At 47.8% G+C, this 22,060-nt stretch overlaps 1 protein-coding gene across 7 annotated transcripts in view; it reads left to right on the top strand.

The window, feature by feature from the left end:
* Window positions 1-22,060, top strand: part of DGKG (diacylglycerol kinase gamma) — a 209,015-nt gene that overhangs the window by 135,703 nt on the left and 51,252 nt on the right. For all 7 annotated transcript variants that reach the window (XM_074404673.1, XM_003926986.4, XM_074404671.1 and 4 more), the window contains one exon: window positions 4,856-4,946. In XM_074404673.1, coding sequence (XP_074260774.1) covers window positions 4,856-4,946 — 91 coding nt within the window. The remainder of the gene's footprint in view (window positions 1-4,855; window positions 4,947-22,060) is intronic.

The raw sequence follows: 22,060 nt of genomic DNA, 5'->3' as shown, positions 1-22,060 counted from the left end.
ATGTCAGCTCTGACAATACTTGGGCCCACGCTCTGACAGGGCAGCAGTTGTGGGACACGTGAGTCTTCCCATCCTGTTCTGAATTGTGTCATCTCAAGTTGCCTGGGGAGCTTGGAGAAACCTTGGAAAGCAGATGGTCCAAGCCCTTTTTTTTTTTTAGACAGAGTCTCTCTTTGTCACCAGTCTGGAGTGTAGTGGCGTGATCTCAGCTCACTGCAACTTCCGCCTCCCAGGTTCAAGCAATTCTCCTGCCTCGGCCTCCTGAGTAGCTGGGACTACAGGCGTGCGCCACCATGCCCAGCTAATTTTTTGTATTTTTAGTAGAGGTGGGGTTTCACCCTGTTGGCCAGGATGGTCTCAGTCTGCTGACCTCGTGATCTGCCCGCCTCAGCCTCCCAAAGTGCTGGGGTTACAGGCTTGAGCCAGGACGCTCGGCCCCGAGCCCTCCTTTCTGAGATGAGGCCTGGGGCTGCTGAGTGACTCTCATGGAGGCACGTGCTGCTGTGTTGGATAATGGGGTCTGGGAGGCAGCTCTGCCCGCTGGTGCAGGGCAGTGTCCACCCAGTCATTCTGCCCTCCCCACATACAACACAGAACACCATCTTGTGGGTAGCATATGTTTCACGAGGCCTCCCAACCTCATGCTAACTGACACCCAAGGTCTAACTAACTATGTGAGTCATGAGTCACTCAGAGAACCTGATTATCAAAGTCCAAACCACAAAGAGGAATACCTTCACTTCAAGGGCTTCTATTTCTAGAAATAACTGTAGTGTTCTCTGTGTAGACTTCTAAGCCCAAATAAATGTTTTCATGTTTTGAGAACTTCAAAAGCCCATTGCCCTTAAAACTTCCTTGATTCTCAGGAAAGGGTCCCCAGAAGCTCGGGGTGGTACAGGAAGCTGAATACGTAGCCTCTCCTGGTAAAGTGAATGGCCAGCAGCTCGCTGGGTTTCACTTGTGGACATCCTTGAAAACAAGCTATTATTCATAGCTGTCAGGATGATGGATTCCAGCCCTAAATTGCTGACAAACATAACAGAACATTTTTAGCTAGTCTTATTTTTTCTCTCATCTGTCTAATGAAAAAATTCAACTAGCTAGTGTGCAATTGATGTTATTTTCTTATAAACCAGGAGGCAATTAAGAAAACCCAGAAATAGAGTTGAGCCATGGTGTCACTACTTATATTTGCCATTTCTCCATGTGGCTGAGTCCCTTGGAGCACACAGGAGGATCTTCTGCCCCAAGAACAGAATGGGTTCATCTGGGTAGTTCAGAGCCTGACAATGAACCCAGGAGTTTCGTGGAACTGGAAGTCAGCCTCAGAACAGCTGGTTAAGGATTAGTCATCTCCAGCTGAAAGGTGGTTATGAGAAGGAAAGGAATGGTGCGCCAAAGACAACTCAGGAAGAGAGATGCAGAGAAAGCGTTCCAGCAGCCATTAAACCATTGTGAGTTTTATTTTCTTCAAAAAATATTGGCCACCTACAAAAGCCTTCCCGTGGTAGACCTGCCCTTACCCCTGCAGCCTCTGGGAATGCATCTTCCTCGCCAGTGATCGCGTCTCCTAGCAACAAGGAAGAAGAGCTGCTGAGCGCTTACTATGCATTCAACACCTGCTTGCTACTTTGCATCTGCCACGTAAGCCTCACAACTTTGTGAGTAGAAAATCATGTTCCCGTTTTGCAGAAGAAGTGACGTTTCAAAGAATTTCAATAACTTGCCCAGCCCGGGAGTGGCAAAGCCAGTCATGAATCCTAGCCCCTCAGCTCTCGGACGCCATATTCTCGTATGATAGAAGACGAAACAGACGAAAACTCGGTACCACGCTCTGCAGCAGTGGTCCTCCAGCAAAGGCTAACAGTAAAGCAGCTGGGGAGACATCTTCAAAAGAGGAGAGGGACCGCTGCACTCAGCTGTCTCGTTGGTAGTCAGGGACAGTGGGAGCCGCATCTCCTAGCTCAAATTGTGGGTACTACATGCCTGTAGGCTTTTCCTAAAGGCTTTGAAAGGGATAATGGTGGTGTGCCGGTGATGGTAAAGGAAAGGGAAGACGAGGCAGAGGGGAATTCACTTCAATCTGTGAATGTCCTTATTTGTATGTATGGCCTAGCTTCTTTCTCTGTCTGAAATGTTCTTTCTCCACCTTCCCTGTTTGCCTTCTACATCCTTCTAAATGCATCTCTGGCATCTGCCTACTAAGAATTGGGTGTCCCTCCCGCTACAAACCCCCGAGCTTGTTCTTAGCCTGCCACACTGAGGTCTCTTCCTGTCTGACTTCTCCCGGTATCCGGTGCATGGAATGCTATTTTGTTCTTTGCTGTACTCAGCACACCTTCTCTAGTCCCTGGCACAATGAATGTTTGTTGAATTGATGACTACTTTGTCTCACACCAAACATGTACATTCTCAGAAGCATATTAGCAACTTTCTTTTCCAACATAGAGTCTCACTTTATCTCCCAGGCTGGAGTGCAGTGGCACCATCTCAACTGCAACCTCCACCTCCCAAATTCAAGTGATTCTCCTGCCTCAGCCTCCTGAGTAGCTAGGACTACAGGCACGCGCCACCACGCCCAGCTAATTTTTGTATTTTTAGTAGAGATGGGGTTTCACCATGTTGGCCAGGATGGTCTCCATCTCTTGACCTCATGATCTGTCTGCCTTGGCCTCCCAACATGCTGGGAGGCATGAGCCACCACATCTGGCCACATATTAGCAATTAACATCACTTTGGCCCATTGTGTGACCAGTCAAGGTAAGTAATCAAGGATTAGGGTATGTTATGACGCTAAAAACATCTGTTAAACTAGACATATGGGGAACATATTTTTTTAACCCAAAGTCAAGATACATAATTTAATAAATATGATCACCTTTTTTCTTGCCCAGAAAAATATGAATATATAATATCTACAGCTCCACATCTTTATCTGCCATCTTTGCCTATGTCATCCAAATATGCCAGCTCGAGACACTGAAATAGTAATAGCTGATAAGTAAGTAGCTAGCATTCTTGATGAGCCTGCTACGCAGCAAGCCTTATGTGACGTGCTTTGCTATCACCTCATTTAACTTTTCAACTACCCCTTGAAGCAGGTATGTTTCTTATCTCTGTTTTAGAGATGAGGAAACTGAGGCTTAAAAATGTTAAGTCACCTGTCAAAGGTTACACCGCCAGCAGTGAATGAATAGTCTATTTGATCTTTTCAGTTATCCTGCGATACTGACCTAACCATGACCTCTTAACCTTTATTAGCTCATCGAAGAGCTACTACTGGGCAAAAATAGCTGTGGCTTCCGGAAACTTTTATTAAAACTCTAAATCTCCTGGCAATAACTTTCAAAAGTCATGATTCAGGCCAGCAGTGATATTTGAAAACGGAATCACAAGCAAGTCTCCTGGCTACAGAGATGCTCTTCCTGCCAAAAAGTAATGCTCAGCTCCAGCATTGATGACAATCTGTGTTTTTCCCATTACTTGGTCTTTCGCCATCATTGACTGTTGAAAGACACTGACCCTCACTCTGTCCTCCCTGGAGAATTCCCTCCTCCTGTCTGCTTATAGTACACCCAGCTCTTCTAACTTTATTCATGAGGCATAATTCCCAGAGCTTGCTTATTCTTACTTCCTTCATCATTTATCAATTCTTTTCATGCATGCTAACAGTCAGAAAAGCTATTTCCCAACCAACTAGATGTCAGAAGTCTTCCTACAATGGAAGGACACAGTCTCATCTTCAAGTTCTAGGTAGACTCTTGGGGTAATGTGCAGACAAGAGTTGTGTCTATTATTCTGAAGAGTTGTCTGCTACAACCTAAGGAAAAAGAAGGAAAAACTATGAGCTCTCTTCTCTCTGAAGACTGCTCCTTTCCCCTTGGTCTACAAACCTGGGAGAGGATTAGCAACATGGAAGGTAGCATCCTCTCTTCTGAGTGCCAAGAAGAATGTGATTTTGTTTAATCCTTCCTTAGCAAAATCTGTCAGCTCGTAAAGTGGACAGGTGTCCCTTCTCTTAGCCAACCCCTGATGATGGGGTGACAGTGGGGGTGGAAGGAAAGGAATACCTTCAGAAACACTTCCTAGTGAGACCATCTGATCAAAAGCACCAACCGTCAGGACAAGCCATCTGACTTTGCAAAGCCTTTTCTCCTGAAAAACTGTAAAGCTCCAAGTAGTGAACTCTTACTTTGAAGCAAATATGGCAAGGTTTACCTTTAACTGAAGGATTGCCATGGCCTCAGCAAATACATTTGAGAAAGGGGGGTGATAACTATTGTTATGAAACAACTCTTCTTTTTTTCCAACTTGCCCGCAAATCTGTACCTAATTCTTGCCATTCTGCTTCCCCGCAGTCAGAGCACACGTTTTAGCGGGGTTAGTGCAGGGCTCTCCCTCCTCTGTCCTAAGACGGCACATCTCTCAAGTCTTAGAAGGATCTTTCCCTTATACCCCAAACAAGCCCAAAAGAGGGTTCTGCCTGAGTAATGGAAAGGACAGTGACCAGAGCACCGTATCAATATTTGCCACCTCTGGTTTGACTCCTCATAGAACTCTTTCCTTAATGCAGCTACACAGACCTTCTTCCTGTTCTGACCAGGATATTCAGAGAGCAGTTGGTAGTTCAACCAGGGGTACCATGATGTCTAAGAAATGAGTGGATTTCCTCTAACTTCCGAGCAAGAACAGTTGGTAAAACTTCTATTCCTTGATCATCAGATTGACAAGTGCTGAAAATGTAAGATTAGGGAAACTGCTGAAGGCTTGGGCCTCCCAATCCAAAGAACGTAGCTATTTTACGTGAGCATTTCAAGTATGGGATATTGAGCCATCTCTTTGCTTTGTGGTCCAGGATGAAGAACAAGCTCTGGTACTTTGAATTCGGCACCTCGGAGACTTTTGCAGCAACCTGCAAGAAACTCCATGACCACATTGAGTTGGAGGTAAGTTCCCAAGTGGGGAGAAGGCTTCCTGGACCTTGCTTCTGCTCCTGGATCGTCACACACCCACAGGATGGATCGTCTTGGGTCCTTAAGAGGTGACCCAGAGCGTAGTCTGTGTTGCTTCTCCATCCTGTTCCAAACACCTCCATACCCTCACTCAGAAGGCTCCAGTGGACTGTCTAGAGAATCCCTGGGGCTGTGGGACTCAGAGACCCCAAGTCCCCAGAGCCACACTTCACTCCAGCCCTCAGCTCTCATTCTACCCTTCCTTCCACCCTAGCTTTGCGATTCCCTCTTTCCTGCGAGGTAACGTCTCCACTGCCATTAGCACAGGGAGAGGGGCTGTTGCTGGGCAGAGACAATGTCCCAGGCCTGGTAAAAGTCTGGAAACTGGTGTTTCCAGGGCAGCAGGGGTGGGGAGTATAGAAGCTGCAGCCAGACATCCCGCAGCTTACCTGCCCTGCTGTTCACAACTGCTCCAGGGAACTGCTCACAGGTACCCAGGGTCAGTTTCATGGGTGTGCAATCCGTGTGGTCACAAAATGTCCCTGTGCTTAGAAGTGCTCCTGGTCCAATGCTGTTCTGCCACTGTCTTGCAATTCTTGATCATTTTCTAACGAAGAGCCTGGCATTCTCATTTTGAACTAGGCCCCATGAGTTACGTAGCCCGTGTTAGTGCGCTTATGTTTCACTAACTCTCCCGGCACTTGTAGCGGCCTGCCTCAGACAGTCGGCCTGGTGACTCCTCTCCCCTGGTTGAGAAGCTGCCTGCTTCCAACCCTCTCACCCTGCATCAGCTGGGCTCCGCTCCTGAAGCCCTCTCAATGACTGCTAGAGAACATCTCCTAGGTCTCTGGCCAACTGAAAGCCCAAACTTCAATGCACACCTGCTCCGTGGGACTTCACGCCCATTTGTTCTCTTGCCCAGAGGGCTTCGCTCCCAGGCCTACCTTCCCAGGGGATTTAGGCGTATGGTCTTGTTTTCACTTGAGAAAAACAAGTAGAAGAGGCAGCCAGAGAGGTCAGCCAGGGTGGGCTTCTCTTGGCCCACCAGCTTCGCCTCTAAGCCCGAGCTGCAGTCCCATGGGGCCCGGGCCTCCCTTGGAGGAAGAGCACGTGGCCTGGAGCCACGTAGGTAAGCCCCGTCCCTCCCTGGGAAGGGCCCTGGGGCTGCTCACTCACAGGGACTTTTCACAAACAGAACACCAAGCCAGAGGTTCTGGGCGGCTGCATTTGACTCATCTGCCTGCCTCTCCCCTGCGGTTGCTGGGTTACCAACACCAGGGTGGGAGGCAGCGAGCTGGCTAATCCCCTGAACTTATGGCCAGCTTGGTCAGAGGGCAGAGAGGCCAGGAGCCAGGGCGTGTGTCCCCAGGTGGTACATGGGGAGGCTGAGAAGTCGGACCTCTCCTCTCCTGCTGCGGTGCCTGGGAGCTGAGGGAGGAGGAGAGGCCTTGGCAGGGGGCAGAGTGTGGCCAACGGGGATATGTGTGCGTTTCTTCCCCTTGGCACAGCTGTCTGGTGGGGTCTCTTTAAATATACCACAAGTGAGGGACAGCCCTGGCCTCACCGCAGCCAGCTGCAGGCGCACAGCAGCGGCTTGTTCTCCCTGCAGCTGGCCTTGAAAGTGTGCCCAGAATACAGCAGCTCAGCTCCCCTGCCTCTGGCCTGCCCTCCCGGCTCCAGGCCCCACAGTCCCCTCTGGGTTGGAGAGACAGAGGCTCTTCCTCAACCGCAGAGGGGGCCCCATTGCTAAAGACACTGGTGGCCTCTGGAGGGGGTGGGGTTGTTCGCTGGTCTGGAGGGGGTGTTGCTGGGCGCTTTCAAAGCTCTTCCTGTTTTCCTTATCTCTCCATAATGAGTCTTTTTAGTATTTATTCATGAGGGTTAGCTGGGGGAGTGGGGCTGAGCATGTCATGTGATGGGCAGCTTCTGACAGCCCTCAGGTTCGGGAAAGGCACCGTTTCTGCATCCTGAGAATAGTGGTAGATGGTCCTGTGTCTTATGATCCAGAGCAGATCTGAGAGAGGCAGACAGGGGCGAGGCACGGGGGTAACAGGTGAAAGGAGATGGCAGAGCCTCGCAGGGAGATGGGAGAGTGTCCCAGGCCTCAGGAAGAGCTGGTCAGAGCAGCTATGCTAAGGGACCTTCTAAACATGGTTGCCACAGACCACAGGCCAGGCCTTTGAGGACCAGCACATGACCCAGCAGCCCAAGGCCAGCAAATAACCCAATTCAGGCACTTCCGTTACATTTCACCATCGTCAGTGCCCACCTCAGCCTTTATTTCAAAGTCACACAGCCAACCCTGTGAGCTAAGTAGTCCAGAGATAATAATCTCCATTTTATGGAGAAGCAAGCTGAGGCACAGAGATTTGGAGGGGTAAACTGGGCCAGGTGCAGTGGCTCACACTTGCAATCCCAGCACTTTGGGAGGCCGAGGCGGGTGGATCACCAGAGGTAAGGAGTTTGAGACCAGCCTGGCCAACGTTGGTGAAACACCATCTCTACTAAAAGTACAAAAATTAGCCAGGCATGGTGGCACATGAACTCCAGCCTAGGCAAGATAGAGTAAGACTCCACCAAAAAAAAAAAAAAAAAAAAAAAAAAAAGCTGGACGTGGTGGCTCATGCCTGTAAGCCTAGCACTTTGGGAGGCTGAGGTAAGTAGGTGGATCACCTGATGTCAGGAGATCAAGATCAGCCTGGCCAACATGGTGAAACCCCATCTCTACTAAAAATACAAAAATTAGCCAGGCATGGTGGCAGGCATCTGTAATCCCAGCTACTCTGGAGGCTGAGGCAGGAGAATTGCTTGAACCCGGGAGGCAGAGGTTGCAGTGAGCCAAGATGGTGCCACTGCACTCCAGCCTGGGTGACAGAGTGAGACTCCATCTCAAAAAAAAAAAAAAAAGAGTAAACTGAAGGGAGAGAAAAGTCAAATGGGACAAGACAAAGTCACATGCTTTGACCGCTGACCATAACATGTCCTCATATGCTATAACAACGCAGCGAGGCAAGTATTCGTTTTAAAAATGAGGCTCAGGTGCGTTCAGTCTCTTGACCAAAACTTCATTGCTGAAAACTGGTAAGAGAGAAGATCCAGGTCTTTTACAGTGAGTTGAGCTTGGAACCCAATAAACAGAGATGTACCTAACAAGTGCTGGAGTGGTAAAGGTAAAAGTCTTCGGCAGCAGGCACTGTTTCCTCCTCCTTCACTGTATGCTGATTTCCTCCCAGCTCATGCAGCTGGGCAGGTGTGCTGAGAAACGCTTTGCAAAGAGCAGAGGGCTCAGTCCCACTTCTCACTTGAGGAAGGCAGAGATTCAGGCTGGATCACAGGAAAGTCAGAGAGGAGGAAACCCACCTGAAAGTTTGCAAAAGGTCTTCTCACACAACATCTCATTTATTTTGATCCACAGAACAGGCAGGGCCAAAATTAATGTCCTCACTATATGGATGAGGAAACTGAGGCTGACAGGTTCAGCAACCGGAGGAAGGGAACATCTGTAAGGAACTTGGGGGAACAGATAGTGAAGTCTATTTAGGTTCTTCCTTTTTTTTTTTTTTTTTTCTTTTTCTTTTGCCAATCTGGTAAAAAGTTGGATGGTGAAACTTAAAGCTCACATGAGAGACTGCAGGGAAGGTCTCCATTAAAAGCCATTCACGTGGCTGGGCACAGTGGCTCACACGTGTAATCCTAGCACTTTGGGAGGCCGAGGCGGGCGGATCACCTGAGGTCAGGAGTTTGAGGCCAGCCTGGCCAACATGGTGAAACCGCATCTCTACTAAAAATACAAAAATTAGCCAGGTGTGGTGGTGCGTGCCTGTAATCTCAGCTACTGGGGAGGCTGAAGCAGGAGGGTCACTTGAGCCTGGGAGGCAGAGGTTGCAGCAGGACTGCACTCCAGTCTGGATGACAGAGAGAGACAAAAAAGCAGGCAGGATGGAGGGAGGGAGGGAGGGAGGAAGGAAGGTAGAAGAGAGAGAAAGAAAGAGAAAGAGAGAGAAAGAAAGAGAAAGAAGAAAGAGAAAGAAAGGAAAAAGAAAGAAAGAAGAAAGAGAAAGAAAGAAAGCCATTCACATGCTAAAGTGATACACAGGTGGTTTCTCTCAGGCTAGTGGCTGTTTGAGAAGGAATAGGAAATTCGGTTTTATCTCTGAAATAAAGCCTGTGGCCCCTAGGCCGGCTAGACAAGATCGAAACTGAAGGGAATCCATAGAACACACAGGAGCTGGTTAATATGGCACGTGCCTAAGTAGTGTTAAGGAAACTCGATCCAAAGAGTCCTGCGGAGCCATGTGAGTCAAGTCACTCCTGGCCCTGTTTTTTAGGGCCCTGTGACTCAGGCAGGGGAGAAGGTGACTAAATCTGCTGCTTACCTGCAGACATTTGGCCAGGGCCCCGACTTGGGCTCACAAGGCCTGGCAGGGAGCCCTGGTCTGTGCTTAGGTTAAACAGCTTATTGAACTGTATGTCCGAGCCTCAGTATTCTCATCTATAAAATGGGGGGTATAGGGGTCAGTCTACCTCCGAAGGCCATTATTAGGATTAAAGTTTTCGGGGCTTTTTGTTTTTGTTTTCTTATGTAACTGGCAGTGGTGCTAAGTGCCTGATGGGATCTGCAAAGCAGCCCTTAGTGGCAGGTGTCATAATCACCTTTCCAGAGAAGGGGGACAGAGGCTAAGAGAAGGTAAGAAGCTCACCTGAGGTCCATAACCTATTAGCGGTCAGGTCAGGTTTCAAATCCAGATCTGCTGGATACCCGAGTGTCTCGGGGCAGTACCGCACTTGAGCAGCTCAGTCTAGAGCAGACACTGTCAACCAGCTTTGGGCATGTCCAATCTCCTGATCATTCACGGGCTTTATTTTGACATTTCAGATAATGTTAAAATCAAGGATTAAATTTTTCCATTTATCAAAAAGGGAGCATAAAAAAATATTGCAAATGTTCGCCCTCGGTGTCTCCTCTGTAAGACCACAAAGGAAGGCCTGTGAACGTGAGTGCTGCACCTGACAACTGAGTGCTCCATAAATCGTTGTGGGCTCTGATTAAGAAGCCGGCATGTTGGTGGGGTGTAGTGGCTCCCGCCTATAATCCTAGCACTTTGGGAGGCTGAGCGGGGGTGGATCACCTGAGATCAGGAGTTCAAGACCAGCCTGGCCAACACGGTGAAACCTCGTCTCTACTAAAAATACAAAATTAGCCAGGTGTGGTGGCGCATGCCTGTAATCCCAGCTACTTGGGAGGCTGAGGCAGGAGAATCTCTTGAACCCGGGAGAAGATTGCAGTGAACAGAAACCGTGTTACTGCATTTCCATCCTGGGCAACAGAGCGAGACTCTCTCTCAAAACAAAAATAAAAAAAAATAGAAGCAGCAGCAGGCATGTCACCCGCACCCCCACCCTCACCATCCCTGGTCTAAGGTGGTCTCTCAGGGTGCTCCCTGGCCTCTCTTCCCTTCCAGAGGCTCTTAATATTCATTCTAACCTGATTTCACCTGATTAAACAGGTGGGGGGTGGGGCGAGGGAGGCACACAGTCACCTCCCCCACCCCAGGCCCAGAGTAACCTTGCAGAGGTTTTTGAATGGGGTCACAGGTAGAGCAAACCAGGTGGGTTTCAACTCAAGCACTTATTTTACATTTCATAGGGATGTTTTAATTTAAAAATAAGAACTTCCAGAATTCCTTGATATTTAATCCTATCTTTAAAACAATATTCACAAGGGAAAGCCAGCCAGCTCCAACAACATGAACTAACATAAACTTTGATGGAGGGGAAGTTAGCCCAAATCTGGAAGCTGCTCAAAAACAAAAAAATCTGTTTATCCAGTATATTTTGGGAATCTCTGCACATCAGTTACAATCCTTTTAATTGAGGATTTTTTTAATATAGAAAGTCTTCAGATAGTATATCAAATACTCCCAATTCTCCCTCACTCAGAATTGATATTGTCATTATTTTGTCTTATTTCCTTCAACTATTTTTCTATTTTGTTTTGTTTCTGTTTTTGAAATGGAGTTTCACTCTGTTATCTCGGCTGGAGTGCAGGGGCACTATCTTAGCTCTCTGAAACCCCTGCCTCCCGGGTTCAAGTAATCCTACTGCCTCAGCCTCCCAAGTAGCTGGGATTACAGGCACCCACTACCACACCCAGTTAATTTTTGTATTTTTAGTAGATACAAGGTTTTGCCATGTTGGCCAGGCTGGTCTTGAACTCCTCACCTCAGGTGATCCACCCACCGTGGCCTCCCAAAGTGCTGGGATTACAGGTGTGAGCCACCACACCCAGCACCTTCAACTAATTTTCAATAGAAGTAACAAAATATTATAGATAAAGCTGAAGCCCCCAGTCTCTTCATGCTCCAAACTTGCCTTTTCACTCAACTTTATGTTCTCGAGATCACTCTTTGTTAGTGCTGTGGGTTTTTTTGTTTTTGTTTTTGAGACACAGTTTCACTCTTGTTGCCTGGGCTGGAGTGCAATGGCACAATCTCAGCTCACCGCAATCTCTACCTTCCAGATTCAAGGGATTCTTCCTCCTCAGCCTCCCTAGTAGCTGGGATTACAGGCACCCGCCACCACACCCAGTTAACTTTTGTATTTTTAGTAGAGATGGGGTTTCACCATGTTGGCCAGGCTGGTCTCGAACTCCTGACCTCAAGTGATCCACCCGCCTGGGTCTCCCAAAGTGCTGGGATTACAGGCATGAGCCACCATACCTGGCAGGTGCCGTTATTTTTAAAAGAGAGACTGAGTTCACCCAAACCAGTATGTGCAGAAGAGAACTCACAGCTCTTAAGCTCCAACTGTGGGCATCCTCTACTCTGTCTTAGTATCCCTCAGCAGTGCTGCACTCTCTTAAATCAGAGGGAAAGAGGTCTTCAAGCCTTGGTCTCCTGGCATGGTCTCAACTACCTTCTCAGCTCGCACAGGGAGAGCCTTTCCCTGGAGTAAGGAAAGTGGGAGTTGGCTGACAGGCAGCCTGTCCATGCAGCCACAGTGGAAGAAATGGAAACACGCATGGGGAAGGGAACATCCAGAAGAGCATTAGAAGCGATTTTGAGTTCTTGGAAGATAAGAGGGGCAACCTGATGGCACATCAAACCCTGGAGTCAGAAGTAAGGCTGGAACGGTCCTGAGAGAGATCCTCTTTCTAGTCGATTCCCTTCCTCAACCTAGTCCAGCAGCTTCCTCATTCCAGCATCACCTTCACTGTGAGACCATCCAAGGCAGCTCCTGCCACTTCCGGGTGCTGCTTCTTGCCCGTCCACCTGTTCTCACCACTTGGTTTCGTTCTGCTTCCTCCTATTCGCTTTCTTTCTGTTACTCGTAATATGTGTGCTAACCTCTTTTCCTGATTACAAAGGTAATCCAAATTCATGGCAGAACATTTTAAAATAGAGAGGGGCAAAAAAGAAAATAACCCCCAATCCCAACCAGGAAGCAGCACTGTTACAACACTGGCCTCATTTCAATCTTAGAAAAATCTTAGCTCTTGTTTCTTTAACATCAGGCCTCCTGAGGACCTCTGTGATTCTTTGGCTTGTTAAATCGTCATTCATTTTTAAATGCAGCTCTGTCATCCCCATCTCTGTCTCTTTCTATCATGCACTGACTATAAGTTTCCTTCACTGATGCTTACGTTCAGCTTACTAAGGAAAAATTGTTCCTGTCAACTTTCCCTTACAAAATTCCATTGCTTGCTTGCAGTTTCTGGCACATAAAACTTTCTCTTTCTTAAATGACCTTCTTTATTTTTTTTATTTATTTCTTACTAATGTGTACCCTGTAGTTCACTTCAAGCCTCCACTCATTCATATGCTTCTGTCTTCCTGTTCTTTTCCATTTCTTTTGTTCTTTGTGAATTGCTTTGATTTGCTTTTGTCTTCAGACTCCTGGCTATATCTACTTCGTGTCTTCCATGGACTTGGGAATAACTTTTAAAGATTAAATTTTATGCCTACATGTTCACAAAGTAGTTGTTGGGTGTCATGCAGCATGTTTAATAGATGGGGCCCAAGAAAGTCTCAGAAGACCAAAGTTAGGGGTCACGTGATTTAGCATGTTGGATTAGAATGCTCTCCCACAACACATTTCTTCCTGGAAGATTCTTTCAGCACCTCTATCCTGGCCCCAGGGAGCATAAATATTATACCACCAAGGTCCCTTACTGAAATAATAACTTGTCCAGGCGTGGTGGCTCACGCCTATAATCCCAGCACTTTGGGAGGCCAAGGCAGGTGGATCACTTGAGGTTAGGAGTTCAAGACCAGCCTGGCCAAGATGGTAAAACCCTGTCTCTACTAAAAATACCAAAAAAATAGCTGGGCATCATAGCGGTCACCTGTAATCCCAGCTACTCGGGAGGCCGAGGCACAGAATTGCTTGAACCCAGGAGGTGAAGGTACAGTGAGCCAAGATCAAGCCACTGCACTACAGCCCGGGTGACAGAGCGAGAATCCAGGTCAAAAAAAAAAAAAAATAGAATAACTTTCCCCAAGCAATGTCTACCAAATGCATCTTTTAAGGAGCAATAAACTGTGAGGCCCCATCAGTAGGAAATGATGTAGACTATTTAGAATATTCAGAGGAATTCATGATCTTCATCACCACAGTCGGGAGATTTGGGAACCTCAGGGAAAAGAAACATTACAATCCTTTTCTTCCTCTACAGTCACAGGTTATTAAACAGAGAATATTATATACAAATGTGTCTTGTTGGCTATAGTAGATATGTCTTTGTTTTTCTAACTTAGTTTGTGAGGTCATAAACTTGCTAATCTTAGTCTTCACTAGAAGAGGAATTAAGAAGGTAGAAGAATTGAATCTTTAAAGGTCACAGAATCTACAAGGGATTGAATAAATACCACTGTGTACACACACATGTTATATCTCAAGTCCATTAGGATCAGCAAATGAATAGCAATAGCAGCAACATACTGAGTACTTACCACGTGGTAAGCTCTATCGTATTTCATCTTTATAACAGCTCTGCATGATTGTGTATTATTCTCATTATTTACCCAAGGAAACTGCATCTCATAAAATAAGTATGGACTCCCAAGATCAGATGACTTTAAAGCTTCGACCTGTGATCCCAGGCCCATATTCCCTTCACGGTGCCATGGGCCCTGCAGTAGGAGATGACCTCTGCATTACCCTCCTGCTTTTAGAAGAGTCATGTGTCCATTTAGTTGATAAAAGGGCTCCCATTCAGGACTTGGCCTATCAGCCAGTCAGCTTTCTGAAGCAGGGACTTTATCTTATTCATTCTGTACCCCTGGAATTAGCACAATACCTAAAATGAAGTAATTCCTCATTAGTTATTTGTTGATTGTAAAACTGAAACAAGAGTAGAAAATTCCATAATTGGTCCAGGCACAGTGGCTCATGCCAGTAATCCTAGCACTTTGAGAGGCTGAAGTGGGTGAATCACCTGAGGTCGGGAGTTTGAGACCAGCCTGACCAACATGGAGAACCCCCGTTTTTACTAAAAATACAAAATTAGCTGGGTGTAGTGGCGCATGCATGTAATCCCAGCTACTCAGGAGGCTGAGGCAGGAGAATCGCTTGAACCCAGGAGGCAGAGGATGCGGTGAGCCGAGATCAGGCACTCTAGCCTGGGTGACACGGTGAAACTCTATCTCAAAAAAAAAAAAAAAGAAAAGAAAAGAAAAGAAAATTCCTTAATAGGTGCGAACGCTAGAAATGATCACTTGACCAGCCTCAAGTCACACCTTTTTATTGGAAGTGACCAGAAAAAGGGGCCCACCTTGCTGCATTTGTAACACAAAGGGGAAGATGGCTGGCACTCCTGCCTTCTAACTGCACAGTGAGTGAGAGGACCTCCCACACTCACCTCCGAGCTATTGGTGGTATCTTTGATAGTAGCAGAGGGTCAGGGACAGCTGTGAACCAGAACAGGAAATGCCAACATTCTCCCACCTCTTTCCCACCTAACAGAGTTAAGACGGTGAGTGGGCAGTTCCCATGTGGCAGTGAGGGTGCCAGGTGGCTGTAGGGTAGAAGTGACCCTACAGGGCAGAAAGGGTCTCCATTCTGAGTCCTCTTTCATGGCTTAGAAGCCTACCTGCCCCTGATCCCTGCTGGTCCTCAGGCCATCAAGCCCTGCTTTGTCTGCAGGAAAGTGTGATCTCTCCAAAAGCCCCATCCACCCCAGGTCGGTCTGCTTCCCAGACAGACAGCAAAGCCCATTAATCTCCATCCAGAGATTAATCTCCATCCAGAGCAAGAATGCCTTAACCCACCAGTTAAATTAAAAAAAAAAAAAAAAAAAAAAGGAAACTCCTGGGGCGGGTGGAGCAGCGGATAGGAAACAGCTTTGCCTTCTGTCCAGCTCTGAGGCAACCCATCCCTGTGAACTCTGAGAAACAGCAGTTTTGTTTTGGAAACTGGCACCCAGTGCCGGCTCACTCCTGGAAATGAATTTGGGCACCCCCACCCCCAGCTGCAATATTCTACTTCCAGTCTGCCTGCCAACACCCCCTTCCAGCTGCCCCTCTCAAAGGCACCATTGTGCCCGCCTGGCACAGCAACAGAGGAGGGCTAAAGAGGAAGAGAACATGTTCTGCCCATGGGATGTTCTTAAGCAGGTTGTGTGTACATGGCTTCAATGCTGCATTCCTTGAGCCCACACAGACCCGCCAGAACTCCATCATCCCTGTCACAGATGGCAGCCACTTTCCAGTCTAACTGGCCCACCTCGACTCACTATCAGAGAACTCAGAGCACCCAGCAGGGTGGACAAGGCTGGATGGAAGTGGGGGTTCAGGATGGCACCCTTCCAGCTCAGCGCACGCTAGCCTGCCAAAACAAAGCTGAACGTAGATGTGGCATTTGGGAACTGGAAGGGGATTTAGTTCCACTTACCACTCCACAAAAGACTCATCCCCGCACATTCTGATAAGTGGGACCCCAACCTCCTCCTGAATACTCCAAAGTTCGCAGGAAGTTCACAGTTTTTCAAGAAGCCTGCTGCATTACTGGACAGCTCTGATTTTCAGAAAGTTCTTCCTGGTGTTGAACAAGGATCGTGTGTCCCATGCCTTGTAATCTTCTTCCCTAGACAGCACTTAGCACAATGCTTGGAACAAAATAGGTGCACAGAAGTGTTAAGTGTTTACAGGGTGCATGACTGAATTCCCCATCGACTGGGCCCATTTCCACCCTCTGGGGGCACAGGGAACATCCTCCTCACTCCTCCACATGACTGCCTTTCACAGGGCTGGAGATGTATCTTCATGGTGTCTCCTCTCCATCTTCACTGAGCTGAATAGCCCCAGTTCCTTAGATGATCTGATTTATAGATCCATAAATATCCCGGACCACTCTTCTCTTGATACACTCCATTTTTTTTCAGGGCCTGCCTTAAACTGAAAAATCAAATTCCTGTGTCTGTAATACTCCAAATGTGGTCTCATAGGTAGCAAAGCATCGGGTGCGTGCACTCTCGTAAGTTGGACTGACTTCTTGATCTCCTCACTCGCATCTCATGCAGGAAACCTGCACGTGCATGAAGACTACCACAAACCTTGACAAATCTGGAAAGACGTTCCTTCCTTAGTGTCACTGAGTCAGTGTTTCCTCATCTGTAAAAATGGGCATATATGGCTGGCCACAGTGGCTCAAAGCTGTCATTCCAGCACTTTGGGAGGCCAAAGCAGGCAGATCGCCTGAGGTCAGGTGTTTGAGACCAGCCTGAGAAACATGGTGAAACCCCGTCTCTACTAAGAATACAATAATTAGCCAGGTGTGGTGGTGTGCACCTGTAATCCCAGCTACTCAAGAGGCTGAGGCAGGAGAATTGCTTGAACCCAGGAGGCAGAGGTTGCAGTAAGCCGCAACCACTGCACTCCAGCCTGGGTGACAGAGCAAGACTTCATCTCCAAAAAAAAAAAAAAAAAAAAAAAACCATGGGAATGCAAATAGCAAATACTGATATTGTAGGGTTGTGAAGATAAGACATAAAATATATGAAGTGCTGGTTCATAACAGTTACTCAATAAATATGATATATTAATAATATATAACATATGTGTGTGGATTAGTATCATTATCTAGCTGCCCACAATAGACATCAGCTCCTACAGTGATACACCAGCCCCTCGGAATGCAGGAGAAGCCACTGTTCTGTAAGAGTGACTACAGGCCAGGCCAGTCTGTGTATGAGGACAGCACTGGACCTTCTTTCCAATAATGCTGTCGCCACTCATCAGTGACAACAGTACATCACCTTTTCTTCCTTTCTGAGGCACATCAGGTTATTGACACTAAAAACATTCTCTCTCGTTTTCCTCTAGGGAAGACAGATACTGTTGTTTGCCCTGTTTTCCATTCACTCCCAATAGGTTTCTCTATCATGGCCATAGGTCCTGCAGATATGCAGGTAGCTACTTCCTTTTCTGTCCTGTTGCCTCCAGCCAGCGCTGTGCTGTCGCAAGCTTGCCTTCTGTGTATCTCTTCCCAACTTGCCTTTCGGTGATGTCATCGCGGTCACTTGAAATTGGCCATAGTAGGAATATTTACACCACTGTGGAACACAATAACAAGGGCTATTTTTTCTCCTGGGGAGTCTGTTGTTGAGCATTTAACAGCACACCATCGCCTCTAGTATGGACCCACTGGGAGTACCTTGAGGACAGGGACCATGTCCCATTTCTGCTCCATCCCTAGAGTCTAGCACAGAATAAGTAGGTTCTCATCACTCTTGATGGATCTGTGAGTGCTCCTGTCTTCTGCCTCTTAACGTCTCTCTCATATAAAACCTGCCTCATGTGCCCTATTCTAGTTGCCTATGCCGGTGTTCAGGTATGGATTTCTTTCAGCTGGGATCAGACGACCACTTGACGCAGACTTGGGTTAACCTTCCATACCTCTCCCTATCCTGGAAACTTGGTCCACTTTATCTGTTCACTAGATTCATCCAGAGACATTGGGGGAACTCATCTGGAAGCCAAGAAACCTTTTCAAGTTTCTTCAAAGAACACCTGGGTTTCCACTTTAGGATTTCTGCACACATTTCTTTCAATTCACGAATAGCTATATTGGACACCCGATCTGGGGAAGACATGCCAGGAACTATGAAGAACACAGAGCTGTCAGATATGGTCCCCACCTTCTATGAGTTTAAAGTCTCCTAGGCGACAGGGAAATAAGCAAAATACATGGCAGAATATACATGGAATGTATATTCTTATGTGGAATACTTATATGGAATGTACATGGACATTCCATCTAAGAGGTGAAAAGAAGGCAGTGAAATTCAGAGAAGGGGAAGATTCATTTATAGCAAGAGCATTGGGGAGAGGCTCGTACCTCAATCACATTATCCTTTTAGATCTCATCTTCCCACTCCAGCCCGTGTGCCACCAAACTACATGGTGATTCTGACTCTGTTCCCTCATGACCACCACCCAATTCACCCCAGAGTCCCTGGTTAAGCCCTATCTCTTCCAGGAGAGAGTTCTGTCAGCTGGGAAGGCCGCTTTCCAACTTTCGACCTCACTGTTCTCATTTTGGTAATTAGGAATGATTTCTAATGGTCCATGCTGCTTTACCATTCTAAGAGTCTGTGCTTCAGCCCTCATCTAGTAGCCAAAATTTCTTTTGATAAAGTCACTCATGGCTTCTCGGTTGTCCATCCAAACAACCACAGGTCTAATTCAGGATCAGCGCACTCTAATTAGCTGTGTAACTTTGGGCCCTTCCTTTAACATCTTTAGCCTCAGTTTTCTCAACTATAAAATGAGGTATCTGGACTGGGTGACCCTTCAAGCCCTTCAGGTCTTTGATTCCATGAGAGTACAGATGCAGAGAAGAGAAAAAGAGAGGTCGGGCATGGTGGCTCACACCTGTAATCCCAGCACTTTGGGAGGCCAAGGCAGGTGGATCACCTGAGGTCAGGAGTTTGAGACAGCCTGACTAACATGGTGAAACCCCATCTCTACTAAAAATACAAAAAATTAGTCAGGCATGGATGGTGGTGGGTGCTTGTAGTCCCAACTACTTGGGAGGCTGAGGCAGGGGAATCACTTGAACCCGAGAGGTGGAGGTTGCAGTGAGCCGAGATTTCGCCATGCACTCCAACCTGAGTGAGCCGAGATTGCGCCACTGCACTCCAGCCAGGGCAAATGAGTGAGACTCGGTCTCAAAAAGAAAAGAAAAGAAAAGAGATCCTTTTAAGAGACTATATGGGAAACAATTCATGGAGAAAATGGCATCTGTAGAGATTTGGAAGAAAGGTATAGGGAGGGTATTAGGGTGTCCTCAAGCATATCCTACCATCAGGGGACTAGAGTAATGGGTCTAGACAAGAACTCTATAATGGAAGGTGTAGGCTGACAACACCTGAATCCACTGATCAGTCTAAACATCACAAAAAAGAGACAATCAAATTATGTGCTTTCTAATGAGATGCAATGGGAAATATACAGCCCCATTAATAAAGTAATTTGCCAAAAAGCCAACCCTAAATCTAGTCAAGCCTCTAGATCTAAAAATACCAACTTAACGAAAATACAAGGGATAGACTGTGTTTAAAGACACTCCAGAGATGCCGTCAGCAAAATCCAGAATCTGCACAACACTGCAGCCTGACGACTCAAATGCGGTCCATAGACCTGCAGCATCAGCATCACCAAGGAGGAGGCCAGAAATGCAGCCACACCCAGACCCCCTGAATCAGAATCTGCATTTTAATAAGACCCTGGAGTGATTAGCATGCACATTAAAGTTTGAGAAGCACTGTTCTAAGGACAAATGACCCATTTCTTCACTAAATAAAAGACAAGGGCAAAAAAGAACAGGGAGTTTATAGAGCAAAAGAAAGCTAATAGATGTATCAACAAATGCAATGTGAAGACTTTTCAAGCAAGCTAACAAAAAAACTGATACTGTCAAGGAAATTTGAACTATTACTGGATACTTGTTAAAGAATTACTTAAGAGTAGCAATAGTATTGAGGTAATTCTTTTTTTTTTTTTTTCGAGTTCTTAAAGATACATAGCCAAGTATTTATGGATAAAATGATAGAATTTCAAGAATTTACCATAAAGTAGTTCAGTCTGGAGGTGATAAAGTGAACTGGGGTAGAGATAAAACACGATTAGCGGCCAGTTGCTAGAGGTGTTAATTAACTGGACTGGTTTTGGGGTACATGGAGGTTTATGATTCTCTCTACTTTCCCTACATGTTTGGAAAGACCCATAATTTTTTTAAATTACACTTTAAGTTCTGGGGTACATGTGCAGAACTTGCAGGTTTGTTACATAGGTATTCACGTGCCATGGTGGCTTGCTGCATCCATACCCCATCATCTATGTTGGGTATTTCTCCTAATGCTGTCCCTCCTCTAGCCTCCCGCCCCGACAGGCCCCGGTGTGTGATGTTCCCCTCCCTGTGCCCATGTGTTCTCATAGTTCAACACCCACTTACGAGTGAGAACATGCGGTGTTTGGTTTTCTGTTCTTGTGTCAGTTTGCTGATAATGATGGGACATGCATGAAGCTGGAAAGCATAGTTGTTTTGTTTTGTTTTTTAAAGAAAAACAAAGAAGGAGTCGTGGAAGCTGGGAGGGACAATACCTCAGTGGCAGGGTACCCAAGAAAGAGAAAATTTCCAGCTGAAAGGGGACACAGCCCTCCGGAGCTACCGAGGCCTGGCTGCCACCTCTGGTCTGGCCTGGTGGAGGTCACTCCGGAGAGCAGACACAGCCCGAGTGGCAGACTTCTAAAGAGAACCATCTGCGTACAGACCAAATTGGTGGCACGGTGAATTGAGGTTAGAAGAAGGGGGAATTTCCTAGTTGCTAAAAACTGAAACAGGTCATCAAATAAATTGTGGAATCTCCTTCCCTGAGGCCCTTCAGAAATAGGATCGACAGGGCTGGAGTGGTGGGGGCCCCGCCCGCCGCCTTTTTGAGGTCGCCGCGCAGGCCGGGAGGAGGGGTTGGAAACGCCCGCACCGACTGGGACGCTTCGGTGCCCCGGTCCCTGTTGGCTGGGGCGGAGAAGTCGGCGGCTTCTACCTAAAATTCTGAGATTGGAGGGGTCGAGACATCCAGGGAGGGGGTTGGGGAAGAATACGCGTTCCCAGTGCTTTTCATTTGCACATAAATGCACTTTGCCTCCTAACGCAGACTCTGTTACCTGTGCACCGGCCTTCCACCAAACCGACCCGTCACCCCTGGCTCAGGAAGAAACCAGAACTGGGGGGACCATCCTCCCAAGGGGGACACTGTTGCACATGGCCCGCAGCCGCGGGCCTCCCGGGCCTGGGCTCAGACTCCCGCGCTGCTTCCACGCCAGTCGTCGGGCGCCGGGCAGCGGGCTCACCCAGGAGCACGATTTCAGGGCGTGCGCGCTCGCTGCTCCGGCCGGGAGCTCCCTGTTTCAGCCCCACTCCGGGCTACCCGTCCCCGGCTCCGCCCAGCGCAGCCTCCATTCGGAGGGGAGCCGGCTAGCCGGGGCCTGGGTTAGAGGGATGGCTAACTGTGCGCGCGGGACCGCCGCCCTCCTTCGTGCCACGCCGGGGCCGCGAGGGCCGGGGCTGGGGGAGGGGGCCCGATGACGTCATGGAGCAGTTGGAGGATTTAGCTCAGGAACCCACGGGGGATCGGGCCCCGGGGCGGGTGTTCCATTTAGGGCGACAGCGTCCCGGGCTCGGCTCCACTTTCCCAGACGGCACGGCGGCCTTCCACCTGTCCAGAGCGGGCCTGGGGTTCTGAAGGAAATCAGAACGGTCGCGAGGCCAGGAACTCTGGAGAATGGGCATGCCGGCGAGCACTGCCAAAGCTCGTACCAGCCTGGGTCGGGCCAAGAGGCCATTCAATTAGTTCCAGCAAAGCTTCAGGTAGGGGGAGTGACTTCAGGTTGGGAAACCTGTGATGATAATGCAGAAGGCTACTGCCTTCCAGAAACCAATCAACTCCTTAAGGCAGATGTTACTCCCCCATCCTCCCTATACAGATGACAAATTAAACCTCAGAGGGGGGGCAAGAAAACGACCCGGAATCACACCGCTGGCAAGTGAAAGAGCCAAGATTTAAACCCATGTCTCTCTGTCTCCAAGCCCAGGCAGACACGTTCTTT

Source organism: Saimiri boliviensis, chromosome 8 (assembly GCF_048565385.1).
Source record: "Saimiri boliviensis isolate mSaiBol1 chromosome 8, mSaiBol1.pri, whole genome shotgun sequence".
NCBI lineage: Eukaryota > Metazoa > Chordata > Mammalia > Primates > Cebidae > Saimiri > Saimiri boliviensis.
The sequence above is the reverse complement of the archived record's forward strand: the minus strand, read 5'-3'. Positions and strand labels throughout refer to the sequence as shown.